The sequence below is a fragment of the Haliaeetus albicilla genome, chromosome Z (genome assembly GCF_947461875.1).
Source record: "Haliaeetus albicilla chromosome Z, bHalAlb1.1, whole genome shotgun sequence".
Taxonomy (NCBI): domain Eukaryota; kingdom Metazoa; phylum Chordata; class Aves; order Accipitriformes; family Accipitridae; genus Haliaeetus; species Haliaeetus albicilla.
The window spans coordinates 70310274-70331107 of record NC_091516.1 but is presented as its reverse complement, the minus strand read 5'-3'; the positions used below and the strand labels follow the sequence as shown (position 1 = coordinate 70331107).

Sequence of the window (20834 nt, the reverse complement as noted above, 5' to 3'; positions counted from 1 at the left end):
AAATAACAGGAAAATTTCCAGTATATGATCCTTAAACTGAGAGAACATTAGAGAGAACAAAATTGTGTCACCATATAATTAAAGACTGACAATGCACACAGACAATATTTAAGTTGGGGCTACATGTGGAATATTAATTCAGAAATTTGCTAACTTTTGAACGTCTCATTTTGCAATGTTAATAATGTTCATTTAGCATATATTATCTACTTTACAGTATCTTGGAAAGATGTAGTTGAAATTAGTTTAAATAGGTAAGTAGGACTTATAAATGATTGATGTACTTTTTTTCCTGTCTAAATGACATAATAGCAAATAACTGTGGGAGTATCTTGGATATATAAGCAGAATCACTCTCTCTGTCAGACCAAAACAATGCTTTTCCTGCTTTTATTTCAGTCACCAATATATTATATTAGGAATAGATATGAATATTCTGAAGCATTTGCTTTTCCAGATCCAGCAGAATTCTTTTTGTGTGGTTCTCTGAGTCCCAATTATTTTAAATTCCCAATTACATATCAAATTCGTGACCAGAGAAAATGTTAGTATTGCCAACTTAAATGCGTATTTTGCATTCTTTAGATGGTATGTACATAGCATTTCTTTTACTATGTCCTGCAACAGGGAATACTGACTTCTATTAGTCCATCTCATATACGACAAAGGTTTTTCTGTGTGTTGCTTTCTTACTAGAGAAAAATAAAAAGTGCACAAACATAGACAAATCCAATATGCACCGACCCTATATTCTATTAGAGCAGGCTGTTCTGCATGCATGTATAAAAATAATAATCAGTCATTAATAAACACTGAACGTTTGTAATGAAGGTCTGTTTCCAAGACCAACTCAGCCTGAGCAACTTCAGTGGATTGCTATGAGATCACATATCTCAGCTGCAGAAAGGCTAAATGGAAGTTTTAATGTGCTGCAAGCCAGCTGCATCAATGTAACTTACTCCCTCTAGTCAAGCAACATCAATTTCAGGAGCAGTTCTCCTCCTCACCCTTTTTTTTTTTTTTTTTAATATTATAAATTCTATTACAGAAGAACTGGAATTGGAAACATTGCTAATCAGTACCTTCCTTTTGAAGGCTAAGATTTTAAATTACTCCTGATCTATTACTGAATCTATTAGAAAAAAATCAGGTACCCTCATTCTAAAGCAGCACTTCCTTCTCTTCCCTTGGAAGGGGAAGGGATAAACTTACTTTTGAAGTGTCTCTCTTCCCAGACACTAGTCTGAAATGAATTTGGCACTGGATCTCTACAAAGATGCGAGGCAAGTAGAGCAGTTATTGATGTATAAATGTGCAATAAAGGCTCTCCAAAACATGTAACCCTTCCACATCCCCAACCCCATGCAGCACAATTACGTACTTCAGCTGCCTCATGAGCCTCAACACCTTGAAAGAACAGCACAGGATTTTCTTTTTCTTAATTAATTAAAAGGACCATCTGATAGACTATGTAGCACACAATCCTAAATTAGGTTAGAGGATTAGTTTAGAGGATTTATCACGTGTAGTTTGCATGTATTCACAGAACTGAGAACAGAATTCTCATATTAAATGGGGTGTAATTTTTAAGGAGATCCATACTTAGTGTCAGAATCTGATGCCCAGTACATACTTAAACTGCCTTGTCTAATCCTTTCTGAATTCCCCTGCCAACATAACTAGATTTGTGCCACTGCTTCCACCAGCATCGTTAGTTCAGGGAATCCCAGGAGTGTTACCAGATCATTTTATACACTGCCAGTGTAATGGATTTATCAAACCACTGCAAGCCAACACGAGTTAGAGCAGAGCCAAGGACATCGGAAGTTATGCTGAGGGTGGATTTGGCCCTTCGCAGCATCACCATCCTGGGAAGCAGCAAGATGACTCGATGGTTTTAAAGCTCTAGTCAGCGGTACCCACTGGAGTTTTGCAAATCACCCGAGTATCTGGGCCAGTCTCCGCAAGTCAGTCACTGCACAAATGAATGGGACCACGAGTGCCACGGTGCTGACCAGCCACTGTGATTTTCCACACGCCTTTGTGTGACCATTTCTATCAAACTATCGAAGACGTGGGAAATGCTAGTACACTGATTCTGTAAATATATACATACTACCTTCTGTTTTGAATTTTACAAGATGTAATTAATTTACACAAAATAATTTTGATTTTTCTAGGACAAGGATAAATAAGACAAAAATGGATAGAAGGAATTTGCTCTTCCATATATTTTTGCGTAATGTCAGACAACATTAACATTAGCTTAAAACATCAGTTTTATTAGAGGATTTCAAAACATGTAGGCACAAGCCTGACTCAAGGAAAAACTGCTTGTGGTCATCTTTCAACTCGGTTTAACTTTAGGGTCACTGCCTCTGGAAACTGCAGTGAACTACGGCTTAAGATGGGTAACAAAGATTTCCAGGACAGAAAATACAAAGTTTAACTTAGTGCAAATGATATATAGCACCCTCCTGAGGTGGTCACAGGCATCCAGAACTGTCAGACAACTAGAAGGCACTGGTATTGGAAAAATGTTGCCTAAAAAGTGCACTGAATCAATGCATCTGACTTCCAGGTTCTGTTAGAGGCAATTATTAACAACACAGGAGATACTAACATGTAAGGCTCATGTAAGGCTGTGAAATTTGGACTTCTTTGGTTGCCAGAAGAAAAGTTAGCCCAATACCAAGGGTTAACAGTCAAGATTCAATCAATGATGAGGCTTGTTTGGAAGCTAACTGTTAAAAACATTTAAGTAGAGAGCTGATATGCCTCCACCATAGTTTCGAGAGTTGCTAATAAAGCCTTCATCTGTTCTCCAGGGTAAAAAACCATGCTTGCAGATATTTCTTGAAGAAACTGTGGTAGCTTTTGAAAAGTTTCTAGCTCTCTAAAATATGTATCTACTAACCAATCTGCAGAAAATGTATTTTTCATTTCACAGTTATCACGAGCCATTACTTGAAGTACATTTGAACAAGCTACCTCTCTGAGAGTTAAAGTAAAGGGTAAAGACAGATTATAAACAGAACAAAAATTCAGCAGCATCTTATTAAATAAAAACAACCACAGTTCTCTCTGCTGACTGCAAAAATCTTGTTCTGTGCGTTCAGAGAAGCTTTCAATGTTTTCTTCTGGATGAACAATATTCAGAAGTTCTTGCTTTACTGGTATAGACTCAACATAATCCAGTGGCAATTCTCCATTGGAGTCCCTCTGCTGTAGAAGGACTGGTCCTGCAGGGAAAATACAAACATTAATAACAACAGCACATTCAATTTGGCAGCCTAACAAGATTTTGGTTTGTTTTTTGCCAGAAGCTAGGAGTCTGTTTAAATTCCTTTTTGTACTAAGTTATGTTGATGTAACTGATGAGTTACACATTTGGAATATAATCTAGAACATGTACAGAGACCCTTTGTAACAGTTTCTTTACGATACTGTCTTAATTTTCTTCCCAGTTTTGCTAGGTTGAAAGCCAAGGGTTATTATACAGAAAAGAAATTCAAACATTGCTTATCCTAAAATTTCAAGTAACAATATGTAAAGTATGTAAAAATGTAATGTTATTACTGTTGTAAAGTTCTATTAACTATTTTATAGACCAGGTTATTTGCCCAGACTCTACTCCAAATGACAGGCACGTTACTATGATTGTCTTTATTTTACTTTCCTGGATGGTGTGGCCAACCTTGTCCTAGGCGATGCAGCAAGGTAAACAATTGAGGTAGGAATCCTAGACTCCCCCAACAACTGAGTTTCAAAATTTTGTCTTAAGAGACTTCTGAAATACAACAAGTAATTACTCTAATAAATAGATTTAAAGTAAGTAAATGGCACATGTTTCACTGGTTCAGATTATACTACACTCTTTTGGTATTTCCTGTTTATTAGTACAATGGTGCTATTAATATTCAAACCATTTACAGACATTTTGGTAATGCCACATCAGTAACATAGAATGAAGGCAGTTAACACACCACAGGTATTGATTTTCAAAGATGAACACATCAGGAATCTTATGTAAATTTGGGTTACCGTACTAAAGTAATGATGCCATTTTAACTTGAATACATTTTAATTACAAAAAAAAGGTAATTCACCACATTACATACCCATACTAGAGGTTTTAACTTTGCTGTGATTAAAGCTGCATTGTTTTACTCCATCACTGACTATGCGATATAATTAAATTTTGGAAGCTGAATGTTTTTTAGAGAAAGAAAGTGAAAAAAGTTTTTCCAGAGATGTGTTCTGAATTACTGAGCTGAGTAAATCCACATTGAATGGGTAACATGCTCTCTACCATAGTCTTGTCAGCTATTTGACAGGCCAAAACCCAGAGTGTGACAAAGGCAAAGATAAGGGTAGACACAGCCTTATAGTTGCCAGAAAACCTTGATGAATGCAGGTGCAAGTAGAGCTCTTCCCCTAGGACAACAGGATCATCCACTACCTATTCTTCACAATAGCCTAGGAAAAATGCACATCTGTCAGTGCAATGCCATTTCCAATTGAGGAGCTGGACTTACTACAATATTGGCTATTGCATCACTTAGACTGATTGAACTGAGCCCAGGTATTGGCTTGGCATGTCAGATACATGGTTCAGTAGATATATAAAACACCTGGGAGCCACAGAACTGAAGTGCAGCAAACACAGAGGTAGAACTGCAGAGGAATGTATTGATTATGAGCTGGTCCTTGCGCAACAGACACAGAAATAGCCTTTAGGGGGCAGGAGAAGACCATAAATACAGAGGGTCTTATGCCAAGAATGAAAGAACATTTTGTTTCTCTACCTTAATTAAGTAATAGGCCATCTAAATACAGTGCATTCTTCTGCCTCATGGCTATAAAGAGAATGATTTTTACTGAAAAAATTTGGACTCGGCATATAATGCACGGAGATTAAACTGACGCAGTAGGTCAATGGTAAGGATATCACAAATACTCATTTTAGTAAATGAATTAAAAGAAGGAAGAGTTGATATCCAAGACCATTCTTTGCAGTTGTTTTTTTTAAAAAAACCATGCTAAGTTAATTATATTGATACAGTATATTTCAAGACAAGATACAAGTTCCCTGTCACTGAACAAAAAATATTGTTCAAAACATTTATCGTGTGTCTGCCTAAGGGGCAATGTATCTTTTTTTAGAAACTAAGGCATCCCTCCCACTATTATCCCTAAACAGCAGTTATCACAATTACAATATAGATTCCTTTCTTAAACTAATTACCAAGCTAATTGTGTTCTTCAAAGACCATCACATTAATTTTCATAAATGCTGAACAAATTTATGTTGAAAAACATGATTATATAGAGATTTACTGATCTATTTTTGCATCATGGTAAAAATAGATCAAAACAAAAGACAATCCTTGGCTTTGCCTGGTGACTAGGTAATCTTTATCTTCATTAATGAGTTTGGAGAATATAGTTACAATGCATATGGTGTAAAATGCAGAATAAAAACATTACCATATTGGAAAAAAATGTGAAAATCCTGGTTAATTTCATATTCAGCTGATCAAGATAAGTGTGAAAACAGTATTATTTTTATTGTGACCAAAACAGCTTGGCTTAAAAATGTTTTAAAATAAATATTTCATAATAATATTGTATTTTAAGCAACTATTAAGAAAAACACCACGAACTTCATATGGACTCAGAACAGTGGATAATTTCCCTCAACCAGTTTAGCATAAATGCACTCACCCCCATGCTGAAGTAGCAGCTTGCCAATTTCTACATGTCCATTTGACAGTGCATCATGCAAAGGAGTCACCCCGTCCACTTGACTGAGCAGGTCTACCTCTGGACAACGTTGCAAAATTTCACGGACACACACTGTGCTGCCATGGTTACAGGCTTCATGCAAAGGCGTCCAGCCAGCATAGTCTGAATTATAAATCAAGGGAAGTTTTAAAACAGCAGAAGTAGTACTAAAATGTTAATAATGTAATTCATGAGACAGCAAAACACTTTATTTTTTACTATTCATCATGGCTGCAGTGGCAGCTTGTGATTTTAAGACAAGAAATTCTATTGAAAAACATATGAAAAAACTAAATAGCATTTTTAAAAATCAATAGAAAATGTGATGTTAAAACACAGTTGAGTTATAAATTAACCTTTCCTCAATGTTTGCAATAAAGTCCTCATTTTGTGTTGTTTAAAATAATAAAGACAGTCTTAATAGTATAAATATAAACTTTATTACCAAACAGATATTAATACAGTTCTTTATCTGGCTTAACTTCTTAGTTCTATAGAGAAAATGAGTAACTTACCTTTAGCATTAATGTCTGTTCCAGGGAAAGAGAGAAGCTGAATCAATCTCTCCACTTTGTTACTTATGCAAGCTTTATGCAGGGCTGTCTGTCCTACCATAAAAAATTAATAGATTACACTAGACTAGGCAAGACAGCAACTAAAGAAAATAATCAAAGTGCCTGGAACTAGGAGACCTGGCTATATGCCAGAAAATTCAATAATGAGTAAGATTTTCCTTTATCCTGTTTAACCATCTTTTAAGAAAATTCAAAAAAACCCACAGAGCTTCTGTTCCACCAGAGATCCAGCAATGAAATTGTATTGCAAACGGTTTAACACAGGAATTATCTCCCCCCAGTTCAAGGTTTAAAGCTTCAATCACACTATAAAAGCACCAAGTGATCACAGAACACCAAAAATACTGGGTTTTGAAGCAATAAAACTTTAGAGTGCAGTTGCCCTCCCTTAAATTTATTCATGAACCTACGTTAAAATGTATGGTTCTTTTTACACAGCATTTATAGCTTAATTCAAATGAATGTTTCTGGCTAAGCACGAGTGCCTCTACACACTCAAGTATAATTCAGAACTTCAAATCCGTTAACAGATGGTTTGCTGTTTCTCAATAGGCTGTCTGACTTGGCTACAGTAGCAAGGGAGGGGGGAAAGAGAGAGAAATAAATGAAGGGGTCCTAATAATAACAATAATTAAAAAAAGAAAATCCTCTGGAAGAAAAAAATCCCAAACCTTAGTACCATATAAAGCTGAAGTAAGTGTGAAAAACTGAACAGCAAGCAAGTGAGAACTGCTGCTTATATGTAAAGGCACCATTAGTCTCTGCAAAACAAACTTCAGACCTATTCTAAACGCTGTTTTGCTTTCACTAAATGATTACGTTTGAACAAGAGCCAGAGGAAAATCTTGATGCCAGGTGAAAGATGATGCAACAAACATCTTAGAAATGAAAAATATCTTAGGCTAAATCTCTCAGCCTTTGCGATAAGATTTACATGGTATATTTTGTTATATTAATACCTTCACTACGTAAATCTGTCAGCTCCATACTCATTCTTTCAACAGAAGATACTACTTACAATTTTGGCAGAAGAAGAACAGAAAAAAACCCAGGTTTTTTTTTTTTTTTGCCCTAGTCCTTCAGCTCACTTTTCTTTGTAGAAGTCAGCATGTAATAATTCACATCAATTTTACTTGCAAAAGCAATAAAGAGAAAGGGAACCAATTTTAAAAATGCATGGTCTGGCTCTGTTACTGAAGCTCTCTTAAATCCCAAAAGAGGGTAAGGGTTTTTTTGTCCTTCAGTGTTTGTGATACAATTCTGGTTTTAATTTTTTGAACAATCCCAGCTTGCTTATGGCAGTTTATTCTAAGCCTCCCCTTGGGTGTCATATTAATATAGTTGTGTTTTAAGTGATATCGGTAAATTTCTGATGATGAAGATGACAAAAAGTAGTTCCAGCAGGTAATTCTGTTCAGGTAGAAGCTCATGTAAAGTATAACTTATTAAATTTGTGTAATAAGTAGGAACCGAATGAATTACTGCAGTGCTGTTTTATTCCTTAGGTACTTGGGTTCCAGTATAGCTAAGACAAAAGCCAAATGCCTTTCATAGTCTGGGCTGAATGCCTGGAAGAAAACAGTCCATATGCTTAACACAGCTATGTAACATAGCATACTCCTCAGTCTTTGTTCACAAAATGTCTAGGACTGAAAGAGATGAAGACTGAATTATACTTTCAAATCAGAAGACGTTGATCCTACCAAGCACAGGTTGAGGTGGATTAGCAAAGTAAGGCAGGCAAGACTGGAATGAGCTCACACAAGCTGTACACTGTATTTAATATCTGGGAGGGGGAGGGGAATGAAGAAGGCAGCTTTATTCCACCATATATACAATTCTTCCTTTCAAATAGACATCGGAAAAAAGAAACACAAACCATAAGAAAATAATTCTTGGGCATAAGCCATCATTTTAGTTCAGCATTCATCAGGACAAGGTTTTTAAATCCAAAACTGTCAATTCTAACCATATAAAGTTCTTAACATAAATTAGATATATAGAATACCTTTAGAATTTCTCTTGTAAATGTGTACCTCTTCAGCCAAAAGGTAGCCATTCTCATTTGTGTGTGCAGCCTGAACTTCTGCTTTTGCTCTAAGCCTCGTTGTCAATGGAGGGCACTTACTGTCACTGAAAAGAGAGCAAAGGGGACATGTCTAAAATCACTATTTCATCTTTTAAGATAATGTATATGTACTTAATGCTTTTAAATGTGTATGTACAGCATACTTTTTTCTATCCATTGTCAGAGTTATTTCTGAAATGTCTTAATTACATAAATTCTATGTCATTTAATTACAACTGTATTTAAAACAGTAATAAAATTAAACTACCCACAATTAAACTTTCTTTAAAGGTAATTCTATGAACAGTTCAACTTCTCTATGTACCCTTTAAATTTAATATTGGGAAAATATAACTACATCAGCCTGCATATACACTGAGATGGAGGATGGAGAGAAATGGGGAACCCCAGCCCAGAGGTGTTACAGGTTTACAATGGAGCTTTCTGTCAGTTGCAGTAATTTGTAGACAACAAAACAGGTCATATAAAGTTCAAGAAATGTGTCAGGTCAGAAGCTGTCCCCCAAAGCAGAATAAAACTGGTGATGTTATAGGTATTACTTACGGTAGATCAGGCAGCACTTTGACTTGGTTCTGCTTATCGCCATTTAGCATCTGTAATGCCTTTTGAGACTCAGGGCATGGCCATTGCCCTATTTTATTTTTCTTTGCTTTGTGTATCTTTCTCGTCGCATGCATCCCTACCTCTTGCAAAGCCCGTGAATAGGAACAGACCTGTTGCAAAAGTAACATTTGCAATTACTTTGTATACAGTAAATTAAAATGCAGTCATTTTCTTTTGTTGCACTTCATGCAAAGCAGTCATCCACCACCCACAGTTTTTTGTATCTAAGTTTTTAAAAATATGATCCCTGAATGATTGGATACATAGATTGTTTAAAGTTGTCTTCTGCAATCTTTTTTTATGTTCTTATAATTTAGTTTTTATGCTGGCCTCAGAGGTGAGTGGGTTTGGTCTGATTCAGAAAGTGGGAAATTTCTAGACCTCTCTCTTCAGTTTTTGGTAGCTAAGAAAATTTTGATCACTTTAGCTGGACATAACACTGAATTAAAGCTAATTGATTCTCAGGTACTTAATGTAAGTATTTACAAGCTTCCTGCTCCCAACACAGGGAGCAAAACCAAGGGAGCAATGTGGTAAAGAAATACTCACTCCCCTCCTTCATCTCTTCTAAGATGAGGGCTTGGATAAAGCCTTTGAGCATTGTGAAGGCAATAAGCTAGTTATCTCTTAGGTGATCTCTCATTATTAGGATAGCTTTGGACGTTGTAGATATTTTGGCTTCTTTCCAGTAATACAGAGCTTCCAACCCACCTATACCGCTCATTTTAAAAAGTCATATAAGTTTCTGCAGTTTGGCAAAAGCATAGGAAAAACTCCAGTGAGGGGACTCGTTCAATGATTACACTATGATTATATCTGAAGAAAAATATTAAAGAAGGCTTTGATTATCTAGCAGATCACTGTAGATTCTGCAGGCAACTTACAATGGGTGAGGGACACCTTACTTGCAGCTTCATTGTACATTTACCACCAGAGAGAAGCAGGTCACTATGTGAACCCATAGAAAAGCCTAGCTCGTAAGATGCTGTATGAGAAGAGCTGGGAAGATTGGACGAGAGTTAGTATTTATTGTATGGAACGAAAAAGGAGGCACAGTAATGCTAAGAAAAGCCACAAAAAGCACATGAACTTGTTTCAGGCACTACAAAAATTTACATTTAAGTAGTTCCAGAGAGTGATCAGTAGTCATGGCAATACTAAAAATAGCAATTGCTGCTGCATATGTGTTGGCAACATACGTTAAATATTAGATACATAGTTGGTTTATTTTTAAAATTCTGACAGTCTTTTGTTCCAGCTCTGTTTAAACACAATGTATCAATAAACAATTATGTCTGTTCACAATAAACTCCTGTAAAATTCAGGAAACCTTATGTATGGAAAATGTATAAAGGTGTAAATTTGTTTTTCTTTGACTCTACCTGCAGAATTTTAGGACATCCAGAAACAGTTGTGGATTCCATATTCTGTTTAGTTGTTAGTATTACGATTACTCATATGAGGCTCTAAGATAGGGCATGTCATTACTGTGTGATCTCCCTGATTTGCCTGCAACCTGCCAGCAGTCATGGTTTTGAGAATTTCTTTCACAGTTTTCATCATGTATTTCCTCACCAACTACCACAAATTGTGATTTGAAGGCAGGAAAAGGTTTGCAAGTAGGAGAAAGTTTTTAAGAGGCGAAATTCACAGGAATACACTGTGGTTCAAAATCATAAAATCTTGTATGTAACAAATGCTTGGACCCAGTAGAATTATAGACTGCCACCTCTTAAAAAAATCTGAAGGAAAAGATAACCCAGGGAAATCACACTATATTTGGCATTCTCCTTAATTACAAATGTAACATTGCAATAACATACTTACATCAGAGATTATTTTAAAAAGCTTTCATTGAGACTTTTCATGTTAACTGCATCTAAACAGATTAACCAGGTGTTACGAATTGTCTGGCAAGAAAAATTTTACCATTGTTTTGAACCCAGATCTTGGGCAAAGAGAAATTTAAATGCAGTAGAGTCTATCTACAGGTGGAAGACAATGCATGCAATGAGTATTATCTTAGACCACAAAAGAAAGGTATTTTCCAAGACTTTCATGAATCCAATTACTTGTAAAATACTTAAGTGTAAGAGGTTATTAAGGAGTAGAAGAGTTACTTACTATTTTCTGAAGAGAAAGAGGTTCTGTAGAAATAGGTACATTCCTCTGTAAACACGTTTTTTTAAAAACTGCTTCTGCGACAAACATTTGAAGCCAGAGGGATGGTATGGAACAAATGAACATTTTTAATTCACATATCGAAAAATCTGGATAAAAGCACAGGGGCGAAAAAAAGAGCCTTAAAATGATAATATAAAAACCTGTACATCTAGAGTTATCTAGAAGATAGCTCTTCCAGACATTTTTTTTCTGCTTTTGCAGATTCAGAAGCTATTCTCCACAAGAATTACTAAAAATACTTATATTAAAAAAGATTCTATCCATCATCTGATAATAAGACCAGTTTCTAAGAGAATGGTCAACAGATTTTAAAAGGCAAAGCACCACTTTTTATGTGAAACTTTAAAAAACCCCACTTTAAATACAATCTTATAAAAGTTTGACCTTGATTTTGAGAATTAAATTATTTATTTGGGAAGTTATGCAAGTGGTCACTTTTAAAATCTCTAAGTGACATAATACAAACACAATTCAGATAAAATGGGTAACACATGAACAAAGAAATCTGCAAGTAATGTAGGGTGACCTATAAATGCTACATTAAAAGTGACTGTAAGCAAATTTCAGCCCCATTCAGATGCACCAAATAGTTCAGTTTAAAAAACGAAAACAAAACAGTGACAGAAGAATATATATCTGTATCTGTATCTATATCAATATGTATCAGGCATATGTCTGGCCTACCTCTCTTTTTTTTGGAAAAGGAGACAGAATGACTGATTTTTCTTAGGGTGATATTTGTATTTTGATTCTAGCAAAATAATTTTGTCAAAATAGCAACTGTAACAGGTGGAAAGCAAGGTCTGCCATGAGGAAGAAAGTATTTATTGAGGGAATATTCTGTTCTGCTAAGAAGTGCTCATACATCAACTGGTCTGTAGACTCAAATGAAACAGAAACACAAGTTTTGAGACTATAGAGTTTTTCTACTCTAAGAGCGACAGAATTTAGGAGAACTCTGCAACATTTTTTTGGGCTTTAAGTGCTGTAGACTGAACCAAGCAGCCGTGATCACCAATAGGTCAAAGAATCTTTACTCTTTATAATCAGATTGTGAATGTTGTTCTTGTGACTGCTCTCAATGGAGGACAGCATTGAAAGTGTAATTTTCCATTTGTGTACAGGAAAGTAAGAAAGTCTTACAGAAAGACATATCCAAGATTCTCCCTTATATGAAAGCTAGAAAATCCGTTGGAGAGGTGGCAATAGTAGTAGATATTAAAAGCTCCATTGATTTAAATACTATAAAGTTCCAACTGATTTGGCCTTCTAAGATTTAAGGCAGGCTAGAACAGTTCTGATAATTTGCTTTACATAAGACTAGGGTGGAACTATTTGTCTAGACATTAAGATTTTAGTTTAATCTTTTCAGCATAGTTCTTCTCAAGTGTCCAGGTAGAAGACAGATACACTTTAAATGAAGCCTACGTACACCTGTCAGTAGAGAAAATAATGACTGAAACCAGGACATCCATACAGGTGTAACAGCCGAGTTACAGTTTTCCCACTACTTCCTAATTGGGGGGAGGAGAGGAGGGGCAGGCTTTGGTGGGAATTAAGTTTGAAAATGTAATTAAAAACGTTCAGTAGTTTTCTTATTTTTTTGGTCTTTTGAGTTCCTCATCCCCTAGTTGCCTAAAGGACAGATACCTCAACCGACATTTCATGTGAAATGATAATGGTTCATTTGAGTCATGACATTTCTTTTTACCTAGTGTATTTAATGAAGAGGAACAATAGTGATTCAAGGGACTAGCTGGAATTTTCCCCCAGCCCCCAAATAAAATCCATTAAGTCTAAGGACTTGGAATGAGACACTGAAATGTTTCATTGAAGTCTGTATGGGTCAAAGAGTTCAGCATAGCTTTTGGACTTATGGCTGAAGTGTCTTTAGCAAACAAGATCAAGTTTGTGGAGTGAAAAATTTCACCTGAGAATTGGCCTGAGCTAAGGTGTGTCCAATTGCCTCTCTGAAGTTATGGCTTATTATATGCTTAAAGCTCTTCCTAAACTGACAAGAGAGCTCCAAAGATTTTTTTCTTCTTCACACTGTGTAGTCTTGCTTTCATATTAACACCTACTGAGATTTATTTAGAGATATTTTAGTAAGAAAGCCTGTTCTATTTGGTCTTCGCTTGAGACAGACAGACAGACAGACACATACACACAATAAAACAGTTTCTTGCGTATGTACACATCACACCATAAGACTGCAGAGCTGCAACAGAAGGTAAAACACTTGAAAGTAAACCGAGGATTTCAGTTATGACTTTAGTGGATCTGATTAAAAGACTTTGAGAGGCCTTTCAAACACTTACCATCACATGAAATGGCAAGGTACTGTGCCAAATCACCAGCTATTTCATGAAACACGTTTCTGTCCATAAGCAAACTTGAGATGACCCAATATTCCACTACAGTTCCAAGAATTGCATTTAATAGACCAGCTATTTCACATCTGAAAGCCTAAATGAAAAGAAAAAAACAAACCAAACCAAAAGAATATCTATAGACCTGTAGCATGTAACAAATTCACACTGATAATGCACCAATAATAACACTAGAGAACTTCCTTAGATAAAAGCCCGCTCTGTTGCCACATCACCTCTTCACTGGCTTTTCTTCTGCTGCTCAAAAGCTAACTGTTGCAGCCAGGTCAACAAAATTAATATGCTATTGATGCCACATGAATTAACATTTGGCATTGCAGAAATAAAAGTTATTTGAAAACATGCAAAATGGGATCAAAGCTTACAAGTACGAAGTGTGATTTCTTTTTAAATTATTTTAACTGTAAGATTTCAACTACTGCATTTATGCTAGTTAACCTTGTGTTTAATTTGACAATTACAGGGATCTTATTTTACCTGCTTTATTACGACTCTTTCTTCCCAAAGATTTCATCATGATGTGAAAGCTCCTTTTGTGACTAACCATGTATGTCTGTGCCAAAAGGGAAAAGGATGCAAGATGCTAGTTTCCTGCATAGAAAGAACTTTGGCAGCCAGTTTGTGGGATCAGGAAACGATCTTCTGCTACCAAAAATTCCAAAGAGACTAGCAGCGGCAAGTTTAAAAAGAACATACTTATGGGTATTAGCCTTACCTTTTTCTCCCCTGAACCTCCACAAAATGGTCATGTGTAGACAAAAAAGCCAAAGCGCATTTTGTTTGGAGGCACCAAGACAATATACAGCACTTTAACATGCTATCCAGAAAGTACTGTGAGATAGATGAAGATACTTGTTCATCCACATGAGTACTTCACTTCATCAGTAGTGGCTGGTTAAAGCACTGCTTCTAGTGTCTGAGTTAGTCTGTGCAAAGTCAAGTCAGATCCGTGTACTCAACACCCTTCTGTGCCATGTAAAAATACTTTATGCAATGATCCTGAAATAAGTTATTCCTCTGACCACATGTACAACCACAGAAAATTCAGTATTTGTATGTCAGTTTTGAAAGTGCAAATTGGAAGAATACCTGCACCACAGTAGGAACACATGCATTCATTTGCACAAAGACACCTACCTAAGGCTCTTCCAGAGAATCACTACTGTTACACTAGGGCACCAGGCAATACAATGCATTCTAGTGAAAGAGAATGAGTACTTCAGAATGGACAATTTTGGATAAGAGGGAAATTGAACTGAGTATGTACTTACTTATTTGTCAGCTTTAGATTTTATAGAATTACTTAAAGGAAACAAAACTTTTCTGTCTTTTTTTGTGGTCTCAGACCACAGTCAATGGTTTGTCTGATATTCCTTTGAGAATGAAATATATTCAAGGTTGGTTTAAAATAATTTAACAGGATTCCCTCAGAAGCTGGAAAACACCAAGGACTGAAACAGATTGAGCTTCAGCAATAAATCAGACAGACTATGTAAGAGTAACAGAGACTGTGACACAGGTAAGATTTATAATAAAAAGATTACAAAGTAATTTGTCGAAAACCCACATAAATACTGTCCCTACAGTTAATAGACTTACTTGTCATTCAAAAGAAAAGGAATAAACACAACTACAAATAAACATTGTATGAGGAGGCAGTATAATCTCCATCACTGAAGGCTTTTAAGAACTGGCCTGGCAAAATCTGTTAGGACAGATCTCTGAGATTGCTTCCAGCCCTACTTCCTCTTACTCCATTAAGCACTGCTTGATTTGGTTTGCCTCCTGCTTTACTGTATCATAGTACTTTACTGTAGATGAACTGTGGGATCCCATAATAACAAAAACCTGAGAACATTGATATGGCATGTCAAGAACATGAAAATATTTTTTTTCAACTAAAATTGAAGTATTTGAAAAGCTACATTACTTCCTACCTTCTGAAGATTCAGGAACAGAAACTGAAGAACTAATTTAAAACATCTAAAATGCATTTAAATTTCCCTTTAGTATGCACACTTCTTTTATCACTGGACCCCAAAGCAAAATACTGGGTGAATAAAGTAATTCCATCAATAGCTCTTTGCAGGAAATAAATTACACAAATGCAGTAAATAAGCACAATTTTAACAGAGGTTAAGTGACAGGATCAAGGACATATGAATGTAATATGAGGTAGATACAGATGCAAAGCACTAGTATTTCCATTCTTTTTCTTGTTTTTAAATCACAACGTTATATTACTTCACCTATGAAATATCTTCAAGGAAAGGGGTGGGGAGTGAAAGTTGACCTTGATGCAGCAGATTGAAATAATGACTGTTAATACTGCAAGTATTAATAATGTTTTGCAGTCAGATATATAGCTACATGTTAAATGTGGCTGATACATGAGTTGCAACTACGTTTGTTCAGCTAAGTATCTGCAACACTGACAAAGACAAACCAGATCCTTCCAACTGGTGTAGGCTTGGTTGACATTTTGGTAAAACAACGGTAGTACAAACCAAGAACTTCTCCTTAATATTTTGAAATAAATGGTTCAATTCTACAAATGAGAGGGAAATGCTCCAATTTACTGCAAGTATCATCTGTTCTAAAAACATTTAAATATTAACATCTTAAAAATATTTTCATTTTCAAGCACAAAACAATACAAACATAGTAATGAAAACACAACCAATATTAAAAAGGAAAAAGAAGGAAGCATTTGCATGAAACATGAGAATTGCTACCATGTATGACAGCACCAAGGCTTGTTCTTTTTCCTACTCTACCTCCCCAAGCAACTGGGCTGAGGGTGTGCAAGAAGTTGGGAGAGGGTACAGCCAGGACAGCTGACTCAAAATGACCAAAGGGATATTCCATGCCATATAAACATTGTGCTCAGCAATAAAAGCTGGGGAAAGGAGGAGGAAGGGGGGACATTCAGGGTTATGGTGTTTGCCTTGCCAAGTAACTGCTACATGTGATGAAGCCCTGCTTTCCAGGAAGCAGCTGGACATCTGCCTGATGATGGGAAGCACTGAATGAATTCCTTATTTTGCTTTGCTTGCTTTGCTGGTGCGCGCAGCTTTGCTTCACTGATTAAACTGTCTTTATCTGAACCCATGAGTGTTCGCCCTTCCAATTCTCTCCCTCATCCCGCTGTGGGGTGGGTGAGGGAGCGGCTGGGTGGGGACTTACCTGCCAGCTGGGGTCAACCTACTACACCATGCACAGCAAATTAAGTAAGATCCAGTTAAACCTTTTTTCAAAACTCTCTTGTTCTTATTGTTGAGAATCAAAGCTATCTCATGGAGCAAAGCATTGAAGTGGGAAGAGGCTGTTGACTGTGTTAGCATACAAAGGTCACATCAGTACAACTGATGTCTGCCAGCTTAGCAAATGCAATTCCTACATTGCTGTTCCATTTAATGCTCTGCCAAGTCAAGTACAGTGCTACAGTGACAGAAGTTTCACAGTGTGTTTTAGTACACATAAAAGTTCTTATACGAAAGCTTTTAAGTCATAGGAAAACTCATTTTAACTTTTCTACTTTGAATTACAGAGTTATTTTAGAGTTGTTCTTTAAAGTTCTTTTTCATGTGGTGTAAATGTTTTTAGAGTTATGCAGTACCCCAAAAGTGCCTAAAACATACTTCTGGGAAGCTGCTGGAAGTGCCAGATAAACCAAAAAGAAATTTAGTTCTACAAATTTACAGCACACAAATTTATAGCAGGTAAAGATACCTGAAACATGGAAGAAAACATGTTAGAAATATGCAAGATGATGCAACTAAAAAATGGAATTAATGCCTTTTTCACTCCTTTGTCAGGCTATGTAAGACAGCTTTTTTAAAAAAAACACGAGTACTATCAGGGATGAAAAGCATTTCCGATACCATTTGTGACATTGTGAAAAGCCACGCAATAGCTCAATGCTACTCAAAGTGTTATAAGCAATACACACATTCCTTTGTAAATTCTAAAACTGAATTAACAGCTTTGATTTAAGGAACCTTGACCAGGAGTTTCTGCATCAAACCTATTTAAATAATGTAATAAACAATAAATGTTATTTAAATTAAAATTATATTCAATATTGATTTGAAGATCTCAAGTGATGGAAAAACTTCTGTGTTCTTTGGCAGTACATTTTTAACTACAAGGATAGTGTATCAGTTTTATTTCACCTAGTTGTCCCAGCAGATTAACACAGTCATAAGCAAAGGCATCCAACTTCCTGTCACTAATTTTATTCTGGTACTTTTTAGATAAAGTAAATTATATCTAACACAAGAAAGTAAATGCACTTATATATGTAACTTAAATTTTTATAGCCCTTCATTCTTTCTTTTTCTTTTTATCTGATGTAGGTTATAACAGGTCTGAAAAGTGAAATACCTCCAGAGTATGTAAGCCAAAGAAACCAGTAACTCAGAATTTCAGCATGGATTTTCTCACTTAGAATACTGTAACTGTTTCTGGATTGCTCTTGTTACGCACACACACATAATATATATGTACACCCATATATATTAAAACCATAATTTTGCAGCAAATCAGCAGTAGAGGAGAGGAAACATACACTGATATTTTCCCTCCACTTCAGTGCTGATTTGTTAGAATCTCTTTGAATTACAAAAAAAAGAATCTGATTCTAAAAAGCTGGAAAAAAAATGCCCACTTTCACCACTTAGAAAAGAATGTGTTGGATATGCTTAAAAGAAGAATTTAATTAAATTATTCATCTGGTTTTATTTACAGGTGTTTCCACTGGAAAATTGCATGGAAGTTCGGTATATCACAGTTGGCATGTTTATTTCTTCCCACGAGCTAACATGCTTGTGTAAGCTCAGAAACACGGTCACACCTTCACACTGTGCTATAAACCACTTAATTTCTGTGCCCATGCAGATAGTAAGAATACCCAAAGTAATTCCTTTCATTTGAGTTTCTAAATGGCCTTATATGTTTCTTGTCAATGTGTTGCCTCTTAAGCAAACAACTTTTAAAAAACAAAAGTGGTAACAATGACTCACACCCTTAAACTGAAGACAAGAAGTAAAATTTTGCATCCAATATGCCTTATTAAATGACATGGAAATACTGTGGGGTTTTTTATGTATCTCTAAAATAATAAAAAAAGAAGGAGAAAAGAAAACAGTTCTGCCTGGATAGCTAGGGAGGATCTGCTCCTTTGGCTTTCTTCATGACATTTTCAACTATGTCATGGAATTTTAAATGGAATCTCTGAATATGTGGAGAAATTAGTATATCAAGTTTTAGTGTAACAAAATTGAGAGTGCAGAAAAAAGGATAATGAAAAGTTTTCAATGTAAAAATATGGGGGGTTTTTTAGAGTTTATTTTTGCCAAAAAATGCAAAGGGAAAGAAAATGCAATATATAAATACGAAATTAAGGAATAAGGCTGTAAGAAAGAACATACAACAGTGCAGATACTATGAGGCAACAAGCTGCTTTTTAAGGCTAGAATTCATATCTGCAGGGATATTGTACATTACAGTGCATAAGATCAAAGTGGGAAAGCAATAGGCATCTGGGTTTTGTGCTGAAAGTACAATTTTTATATGTATGTATATAAAGAAAATAGAATCTAAACAAGAGGTAGGTCTCTGTGTTTTATGTTATGTTTTATTCTTTCTTTTAAGTTTATTTTTCATACGTGTACTACACTCTATCTGACACAAGTGATTATTCTGCTTATGCAAAGAATGGTTTATGAAAAAGATATGGCTTACAGTGCTGGAACTTGTCAAAGGAAGGCATAGTAGAAAAAAGAAAATGGTGCCTACACTTAAACTGCAGATTCAACACCAGGAAACATATGAAAGCAGTCTCATTTTCCAAAGAAACAGAATGGCCACTGACGGCAACTGAATGCATGCCTGCTTGGTGCTCAGTACCTTTGAAAAGGTAGGTTGTTTAAATATAAATATGGGTATAGAAGCCTAATTTTAGGCACTTTTTTAATATCTTGACCAAGGATAAAAGGCAGCACTGTTTCAGAATGTCTTGCTTTGATAGCCCTCAAAAAAGGTAGGAGGTCTGGCTAGGTAAGATGAGTGAAGCTCTCATTATGTTTAATCTTTCTGCTTTCTTAACATAATGAACTACTAGGTATTATATTGAAAGTGCTTTTTTCTCTGGAATACTTGATTTTCTATTGTTGTTCTGTTATTGTATTGAAAAAGTGAATGAAGTACCTATTTATTCTGTGCTTTCACAATAATTTAAAAGAGAACGCAGAGACAGCAGTAAGTTTGTATTTTATGTGAGAATGTAGAAGTCAAAGATGTTTTACAAGGCCTCTAGCTTCTGAAAAGAAAGAGGTGGTATAGAGGACACTCAGTATCTTTCAGGTCAATGTCCTGCTGGTCAGCAGGTCACAGAACAGCAATTAAGTTGCCTTCAATTCCATTTTTATGAAAAGACCTAGGGAAGATACCAAATGAAACTAAAGGACTTGGGAAGAAAACTGGGGCATTTATTAAAATTAAAAAAATGCATATCTGTAGAAAACAGCAAAAAACTATTAGTTTTGTTAGCTTTCTCCTTCCAACATTTCCTGAATACAATCACTGTAAAATAAGATAATCCCCTCTTTCGTTACACCTTATTGTTTGACAGGATGTATTAAGCTGGTGTCCCTAATGACTACAGTAATACCTGCTGGTAAGGGCATGTGAACATCTGAATGTAGCCAACAAGCTACTCATGACTCGTTTCTTCTCTACAGATCAATATGAGAATCTTATGGATCAATTCATTTCCTTTAGTGGAGCAAAAACCAGCATGCTTCACAACAAAAGGCAGCTATAACAAGCAGCTGTGATACTTACATATAATTCCTCACAAAGGAAGGAACAAAGGGAATGCCTTTAAGAAAAATATGTCGGTCTTCATTATTTTATAGTATAAAATACATACTCACATCATTTTTTCTGGTCGATTCTCTATGGGAAAGTATGACCCAATCTGCTAGAATATGTATGTGTTTGCTAAAAAGCACTGAGGTTTCGCTTCCTAGCCAAAAGGTCTCCAGAAGAACTGTCTGTGGCATGACTTGCTGATGCTGTGAATTGGTCCCTTCAACCAAACTGTAAAAAAAGAAAGTGAAAAAACCTAAATTTTTATGCCACTTTGATTACTATAGTTACCAGACAGAAACCTTGTCTTCTGTCAAAACACACACAGGTTTG

At 35.7% G+C, this 20834-nt stretch overlaps 1 protein-coding gene across 3 annotated transcripts in view; it reads right to left on the bottom strand.

Moving 5' to 3' along the window:
- Positions 1–376: 376 nt before the first annotated feature.
- SLF1 (SMC5-SMC6 complex localization factor 1) overlaps positions 377–20834 on the bottom strand; it is a 43037-nt gene continuing 22579 nt past the window's right edge. For all 3 annotated transcript variants that reach the window (XM_069776153.1, XM_069776152.1, XM_069776154.1), the window contains 8 exons: positions 20567–20732; positions 13557–13704; positions 11179–11324; positions 8995–9164; positions 8371–8495; positions 6303–6395; positions 5728–5910; positions 377–3242 (listed from right to left, as the gene is read on the bottom strand). In XM_069776153.1, coding sequence (XP_069632254.1) covers positions 2758–3242; positions 5728–5910; positions 6303–6395; positions 8371–8495; positions 8995–9164; positions 11179–11324; positions 13557–13704; positions 20567–20732 — 1516 coding nt within the window. In that variant the 3' untranslated portion in view covers positions 377–2757. The remainder of the gene's footprint in view (positions 3243–5727; positions 5911–6302; positions 6396–8370; positions 8496–8994; positions 9165–11178; positions 11325–13556; positions 13705–20566; positions 20733–20834) is intronic.